This window comes from Athene cunicularia (genome assembly GCF_003259725.1).
Source record: "Athene cunicularia isolate RWA chromosome 2 unlocalized genomic scaffold, athCun1 chr2_part1, whole genome shotgun sequence".
Taxonomy (NCBI): domain Eukaryota; kingdom Metazoa; phylum Chordata; class Aves; order Strigiformes; family Strigidae; genus Athene; species Athene cunicularia.
In genome coordinates, this window is record NW_020799095.1 from 111,829,994 (window position 1) to 111,838,596 (window position 8,603).

The 8,603-nt window shown below is 38.7% G+C and overlaps 1 protein-coding gene across 1 annotated transcript in view; it reads left to right on the plus strand.

The window, feature by feature from the left end:
• The first annotated feature begins 1,481 nt into the window (after positions 1-1,481).
• Positions 1,482-8,603, plus strand: part of LOC113477320 (lipoxygenase homology domain-containing protein 1-like) — a 159,821-nt gene continuing 152,699 nt past the window's right edge. The window contains exons 1-3 of the mRNA XM_026843568.1: positions 1,482-1,635; positions 3,583-3,669; positions 6,819-6,951. Coding sequence (XP_026699369.1) covers positions 1,507-1,635; positions 3,583-3,669; positions 6,819-6,951 — 349 coding nt within the window. The 5' untranslated portion in view covers positions 1,482-1,506. The remainder of the gene's footprint in view (positions 1,636-3,582; positions 3,670-6,818; positions 6,952-8,603) is intronic.

Consider the following 8,603-nt stretch of genomic DNA (forward strand, 5'->3'; position numbering starts at 1 on the left):
TGTTACGGAGGACATAAATTCTCAACTAATTTATTTCCTAGATACAAAGTTGCTGACATATACCATGCCTAGGTCAGCCTAATTATCAATTTCTTAAATATATTTTCTTTTGGGACATGGCTAAACATAAGCAAGTAAAATTACTAATCCTACCTTATGTTTGCAGAATGCCATAGAAAACTAAATGCAAATTCCTCAGATGGTTTCACTAGCCATCAAATAATACTCTGCTGCAGCATAACTCTTTGTATGTATCATGACCAATATCCACTGACTCCTTTAATAAAATGCTCATGGCTAGCACTGAAAATAGAGTGACACTCAAAAGAATGATCTTGCTGAACCTCACAACAGAACTGCAGGATAACTTATTGCCTGGGGTTTAAGACACACAGATCTATTCTAAGTATCTCAAACAGTCAATAAACACAAAAATCATCATGATTAGCTCACTCATATCATCACTGTATTGTTTCTTTCTGGTTTAGCCAGAGCAGACAGAATCAAAAATACTGTGATGGAAGGAAGAGTCAGTCATACAAGTAAAATGTGTAGCATAGATGAGTCATTAGATGATAGGGGGCTTCTGCAGTCACTAAGGCCCTTTATTACTGCTGCTGTACTTTAAAGGAAATTATCTTTTATGAAGTAATGATATTAATCTGTGATGCAAAATGATCTTGGCAAACTTGGGAGGTGCTTATATCTATGTATACTATTTAAAATGGGTATCAGCTAATTATAAATATCAGGAGTGAGAATGTTTTCTTAATATTCCTTCCTGTTATCAGAGACCCCTAAGTGATGCTATTTCCCTTAATTCCATGCCATTGATACTCAGCTTCCACTAAACCAAAGCCTAGATCCATATACTTGGTCTTGATGATTTTGAACTCTAACCATGGAAAGAGTATAGGGATCTCAGGATATAATGCCAACACTGTAATGCAAGAGTATGTTTATAATCATTCAGTGGATTCCAAACAAGCTTTGTTACATCTGTGTAGCCCATCACACCTTTGCAGAAATACAGATCCTTTCTTAAAAAGATCTCTTTCAGCGAGCTTTGAGAGATCATAATGCCAGAAGCGATGAGTGTGTAATTCCAGAGCTGGCATGCTGAGAGCCTACGTGGCTGTCATTATGCAGACTGCATCGGGCAGAGCTGATATATACTAAGCAAACAGAAAGCCATATTTAATACAATTTAATACAATATTTCAAAACTGTGTTTGAAAAGTGATCTATGCTTTGTCATATGGCATATGCAGAGTAAAAGATGCAAATGCAACCTGACATTTCTTGATTTTTGTGTGCCTAACGTAGCAAACTCAATATTTGCCTGCTGTAATTTTGGGAAATATGTGTTTCTGTATTTGTTGATATGATTTAGAATTTTGATTACTGAAATGCATTTTACTTAAGAATCTTGAGTTTAAGTAATGCAGTGAGTCTTTTTATATTTTGATAGCTAGGAAATGGAAGGTGTCAATCCTCACCAGTGACATGCCATCTGCAGGAACAAGCTCAAAAGTTTATATTACATTGTATGGGGATCACAGCAGTTCAGGGCCTATTTTTCTTGATGGAGAGGAGGGAAAATTATTTCAGAGAGGAAATGAAGACATCTTCACAGTAAGTAATACATATTCATTTTGTTGTCCTCTTGTATCCTGCCAGATTGCATGACATTTCAAAATCTATGTGATGAAAATACAGTCAGGTTTTTTTACGGTACACATATCTGGAAAGAAGAAACAGGACTTAAATGTAGAACTAAATTTAGTATCCTTTCCCACTCACCTATCCAGAGCTGATTTGATCCAACATATTTCTTGTCTGTTTAAGAGGAACTTCTGGTTAATTTACATAGTGCCCAAGAAAATACCAAGAAATATAGGACAACACATAACGGTTTAGCTTTTGAATTTAAAATGGGGCTATGATATTAAAAATGAAATGGGAACTGAAGACTTAGGGTATGGAGTGAATTTTTAACTTTGTTAAATACCTGCTGCTTTATTTAAGTAATGGCCATATTTATGTCTGTAATGAAGTCCATCTATCTGAAGCTGTTTCTGCTCCCAGTTACACAAGGAAATTTCTCCATCAGTCTTGTAGCATAGTGACTTAAGTGAGCCAGGATAGGTGTCTTATCAAAAGCTGCATAGCTAGAGTGTGTATATGGGATTGTCAGTGTCTCTAGCAGGTGCCAGCTATAAGGCCATATAACAAACAGGTGCTTCCATTGTTAGTATCCAGCATAACAAGTCCCCTTCTGAGAAAAGGTATTTAATTGGCAGCATTGATAAAGAGCTGCTTGGGATGTAGAAGAAGCAATTCTTAGCTCTCTTCAACCTGAATGGAGTTCTGCAGAAGAATCCAGCACCTCTGGTAGTATGCTATTCTTCATCTGTGATACAAAAAAACCCCGGATGTAAGGTTGTAAGGAGTAGATAAAATAAGTAATCAGGTGCCTAACAGATAAAAATACCCTCTTCAGAACAGATGTTTTTGTCTCTGTTTCCTGCTCTCATTATTACAGTTAATTTAATCTCCAATGATTTTTAAATGCAAATTATGAACACAGTCCTTGGTTTGGGACCTAGGATTCCCCTCTTAAGTGAGTATCTATAGCACTGAATACAATCAAGGAGTGCCTACTCTGAGATGTATATAAAGTGAAAAGGAACTTTGTTTGTACTGTATGCTGTATGACCAGTTCACTCTGGTCTGTCCTCGCTGCTTTGTCTCTTTATTGTTTATAATGCTGAGTTCAGGGAGCTTTGTGATAAAGGAGACTCGGTTCATACCCATCTCTACACTGTAAATGAAAACATGGAAATGAATTCTACAGAAAACAACAGGACAGCAAATCCAGCCTACACAATTAAAAAAAAAATGATACAGCAAGAAGGAAGAGGCTCATGGTGTGTTTCCACTTCCCTGAAGTTAAGCCTTCTATTTCTACACTTAAGTTCATAACTAGTTGTTTGAATAACCTTCACACAAAGTTATTCCCTCAGCACCCTGTTATCTGTACTGGACACGCTCATCTAGCCTGCCCAAGAGCTAATCTTTCAAACACAGCTTTTAAAGTTGATTTAATTGAAATGATTTGTAGAAAGAAACATCAAAGTTAAACACAATTGTTTCCAAAATTGTGAGGCATACCCTCCTGGAGTGTTAGAGAGAAACTCAGAGGTACGTGGAAGGTGTTGGGAGACAGAAATAATTTTGTAGCAGGTCAGTGGTATAGATGCTAAACTGAGCAAGGTTTTAGGGTAAATACACTTTTGCTTTTTAGTCATACATGCAGTCTGTATTCATCTCCCACTGAGACCAGTGTTCAGTGGGGAACAAAATACCTACAGCGTCATCCTGAAGCCATTTAAATGTGGTTGGTGGGCCAACATGCTTTTTGAGGGTTGTTTTTAAAAGAGTCAAGCTTCTAGTGATTATCTGGAGCAAAATTATTCTGTTATTTTTTAAAGTTTTTCCAAGTTACTAAATGAATTTCTGTTGCATGTCTTCTTATGTTAATAAATGTTATGTCTTTCATCAGTTGTGCTTCTTTTACAGGTTAATACTGGAAACATAGGACATCTCTACAAAATACGCGTAGGACATACAAATGCAGGAAACTCCCCTGCCTGGCACTGTGAAGAGGTAAAAGTAGTGAGAAAGAATTTTATCTTTCCAAAAGCAATCACTATGACAGTGGAGTCAAAATGCAAGTAAAAAAAAAATCCCTGGCGTAGGTATATTAGCCTCACCAAATGCTTGAAGCTTCATTTAAGAGATTATTTATGAAGGAGAGTTTTTGTGTGGAATTAAAGGCAGTTTAGGATGGTATGTCTTGGGTGTTTGTTTGCAATTTAGTGAGAGCTGTAAAGTGTGTTTCTTCAAAAATATGTGGCTGTGCAGCAAAAAAGACTGCTTAAATTGGCTGCTGTAGTCTGAGTCTTCTACAGTCTTTGTGTGCTACAGTTTCTAGAGTGTGCTGAAACCCAGAAACTCATTGAACGCAATCTAGCCAAGTCCTCCTCAAATCTGTGGCTCACACTGGGTCCTTATGCTCAGCACCAGAGCTACATTGAGAATGTTTCTAATTCTGTGTCTCTGAGGAGAAAAAGAAAATAACAGGTTCTTTTCCCTCCTTATTTTTTAAATAAGATCTTGATGCAGGTAAAGCAAAGATAATAAAGCAAAGAGAATCAGCTAGTTCTGTTTTAAGCTTCTGTCATAAAGCATAATATATAGGCTTTTGGACTGGGAATGAAAGGACCTGGCTTTTATCCTTAACATCAGTGACATACTATGTGTGCTAATGATATGCAGTGCATGCCTGAAACACTTCTGTCTTTGTGCCGTAGTTTCTTATCCTTCAGGTAAGAGACAGCAGTTTATGAAGGACTTTAGAAGCTGCTGGTAAACTCACTGTTATAATCACACTTAAGGGTAAATCTAGATCTGTCTAATGCAAAGTGTCCACTGAAGTTAAATATTCACTGATCAATGTTCAAATTCTGTGCTATTTGATGCTTTAACTAGTTGTTTTCATCTGGGACTGAGACTCAGAAAGAAGACTAAGTAAGGCCTGTGCAGTACTAACTGAAGTTCAGGCAACATCATGTGAGTTCGTATGTCACAGAATCACAGAATTGTCTGTGTTGGAAAAGACCTTGAAGATCATCCAGTCCAACCATCAACCCAACATTAGCAGTTCCTAACTACACCATATCCCTCAGCACTAAGTCAACCCTATTCTTACCTCCAGGGATGGGGACTCCACCACCTCTAGCCAATGAATATCTACATTGGAATATTGTGTTACAGGTAGTAGCACTCTGGCTATGAGGTTTCATACTAGAATTATAGGCGTCATATCTCATTCAGTTCAGCTGAGGATTGCCTGCTTATAAAGGCTAGGTGTTTGTTTTCCAGCCGTGCTGTGTTTTGGGAAATGCTGGAGTCAGATTGGTATCCAAGATACTTTTTTCTTCTGCTCCTTGCTGTTTTTCTTTTCATAAATGTGTGTGTGAGCAGTGAAAAGGTAGAAAATACCTCATAGCTTTTTTCCTATGATACAAAGAGACAGGTTACCAGCAATTTCTAAAGCATGTCTGAGTTGAGAAGCTGGAAGAGAACAGTGAGTTTTGTCTTAGAAAAGGTTTATTTGCAGTCTTAATCTTGGCATCAAAGTTTTAGTTTTCATAAAATCTGACTCACAGACGGACCTCTGTGGGTCTGTTGTACATCATCCTCTGTGAATAGAGGCTGCACTGCCAGAATTAAGACACACTCATTTAAATTCAGAGATTAAAGAAGTTTGACCAAAAAGTGAAAGAAAAAATGAGAAGTTTTTATTCCCTCTTTCACTTCCCAGGTAGGATATATTTAATGAAATCAACAGTAAAATTTTAGAAGAAGGATTCAACACTTACATTCTTCGCTTACAAATTTTGTTTTTTCTCTTTACCAAATCTCTGTCGATCAGGCACAGTTTTCAGGCAGTGATTCATCAGCCAGGGTTAGGTCATTCCCTCTTTGCAACTTTGGGCACAAAGTCAAAGTAAAGAAATACATTCAGTCAGATGCACTCTATAAATAACTTAGTGTTTTGTGTTGTAGAGAGCCAAAGGAGTATAGCTGCTGATTTCTAGACTTCATAGAGGAGAAACAGCCTAAAGAGAGCTGGTCAGACACTTAACATCATTGTTTCTTGGGAAACCTACATTTTTCTGGAAGATCTGAAATTAAGAGAGAGTGGTCTACAACTGCAGAGCTTCTCTGGAAGTTAGGTGTGCTAGTATTCCATCAACATCCCATGGTTTCTGTGCCTGTCTTTGTACTGGGATGGTATCAGGCCTGCAGAGTACCACAAGGTGCTGCTTCGCTCACTCCAAGTTCCCTTTTCATGATCTCTCAGTAGATGTTGACAGGTCAAGATGTGCCAGGTTTTTCAGACAAGATAAATCTCTTCCTTTAAAGTTTAGTATTCAAGCAGTAAAAGTGATAAGTGTTTCCAGTATTTCTGGATTTGTTCAATATTCTAATTAAGGAGATTAGGTTCTGCAAAGCACAAAGCAAGAGTGAATGACACAGGTAGAAGTGTCTTTGCTTCTCTCTGTTGGTCCAAAGAGAGTGTAGCTACTAGTATAAATTAACATAATTAAGGACTATTCTAATATACAGCAGCCTCTGAGGTGCTTATTAAGGATTACTTTGAAGTAGAAAATAAGTAGAGCTCTTTCCCTTCTTCAGCTGGTGTGCATATGGTCTTTTTTCTGCTATTGGTAGAAGTTGGGCATGGAAGAAAATTGTGCAGGGCAGACTGGTGTTGGGAATAGCGCTTTTATGGTTTATTTGTATCACAAGCAGTGCTGAAGAATCAAAACCATGTTCCTTTAATTCCTGTTCTAATAAGAAAAATAAGTTAAAGAAATAGAATTACAAGCATTGCCAAGTTTCCCCGGGAGAACTTCCCCGTTTGGTAAGCCATGCCACCTAGTGCCAACCCATGTGGATACACCAGCTGGAACAACATGGCTATATTTTGTGGGAGTGTGCCTGAGCTGATAAACCCTTTCTTGGCTACACTTGAGTTACTCTGCCCTGCACTTTAAAATATGACTGACTGAAAAGTCAGACTGGGGGCAGTTGTATCTGGGGAGCAGACTTGCCCCAACCCCATGGTTTTGTGATTGTGCCACAGAGCTCTATCTACACAAATTTCAACAGCATCCCACGTTTCATGTTCTGTTCTATCTGGGCTGACATCAGCAACTTAAATTGCAATTATTGGTGCTGTTTAGGTGCAGTTGCTCAACCTTTTCTCAGGGGAGCAGTTTTCTTTCCCTGCACATCGATGGCTGGCCTGGGACCAGGCTGATGGGGAGTTATCGATGGAGCTTCCTGTTTTACGGCAGGGTCAGCCTATTCTTCCAGGTAAGCACACTGCCACATTAGCTAAAACAGGCCACAGACTGATGTGGTAGAGGTGAGTTCATTGTTTATCATCAGGCTCTATACTACTTTTTGACTGCAACGATACTTTTTATGTGTTGTTTTCCTGTGGTTACTGGGCATACTGAGGTAAAAGGTTAAGAATCACTGGAAATGAGATGGGACAGCCTTTAATGCTTTGACTTTCACAGGTCCTTCAAAAAAGATTCCTTCTTTGGTAAGATTTTCAGCATCTGTGTTTGCTTAAAAATAGAAGCAATAGTAGAGACACCTCACATATGCGTATCTACCATGAAGCCATCATACATGAGTAAGATCACAAACTTTATTTTCAATAACTGAGGTTTATAGCTCCAGTATGGTTATTGTAGCTGCTGCTTTAGTTTCTTTTTTTGTAAGTAGCTGAGACAGGATTCCAGAATACTTATAATTTCTGGGATTGGAACAAAACTTTAACAATATTTCAGAAGATTGTAAGTGTTAAAAGATCCATTACTCACATAAAGATTGGATTGTAATTCTATAGGTGAATGATGCCAAACAATTCAAAAATCATCTGGTGTTTCTGCTTTTATACTGTTTTAATGTCCTGCTCTACCACAACAATCCCTGTCACCCTCTCTGAATGTTGTTGCTATATGGTCTCTCTGCTTCAGCAATGAGTACGGTGCGGAAAGTCTATGCTTGCTCTTCCCTTCTCTCCAAATGGCATTGTGCTTTTCTGGCCTAAGGAAAGTACAAGGGCATAGCCAGATCAGTGTATCCTAGGAGAGATGTGGGTGAGGGAGCAAAGTGCTGGGACAGATTCCCATCCTGTAGGGTGTGATGGTAGAGGGTAAAATGTCATAACACCACTGGTATTACTTGTGCTGGAGCTTTCATTAGAGTAAGATCTACCTGGGACAGATTCTACACTGTCCTCTTTTCCCTCCCCCAGGAAATCTCATCAACTGCAGAGGCCAAGATTAATGGGATGAGAGAAACTTCCATTTAAAGTTCTCTAAAAACTATGGAATCCCTTTTTTCAGAATGTTTAATGATATAGCAATGCTTGGTGCTATGCTTTTAGTACTTTGTGTTGACCTTGCAAAATTGAAATAGTAGCAAGCATTTCAATGGTAACAGCTGTTGTGCGTGCAGGCTGGAGGATATAATTGAAATTAAGGGTCAGCAGTCCAGAAAATGGCCCATGAATGTGGGGAAACAACATGGGACAGTCACTCGTAATAAGGAGCTGGATGGTCTGGAGCTGTGTTTATGCCTGTCTATGGTGACTGAGCACTGAGATTAAGAACCTGAATAGAAGAGCAGAAAAACAGGTTTGTGCCTCATTAATATGTCTTGAAGCGAAAAGGAATAGCAGGAGAAGTTTCCTCCAGTGATGTGGTTAGCAGCTGTAAATGGCTCATAAAATGCTGTAGAGAGAGGCTGGCCAGCCCTAACCACAATGATTTTTGATCTTGAGTGCTTATGATCTTCATACCCTTGAGGTCATGAAAAGCCTCAGAGGCAGTCAGCCTGCTCCCTCATAGGTTTGGTCTCTTTGTTCAGAAGACTTTAGTATTATTAGTGTAGGGGGACATACAAGCACACTGATATGAAAACCAAACAGTCTTCCCCCCCCCCCCCCTAAA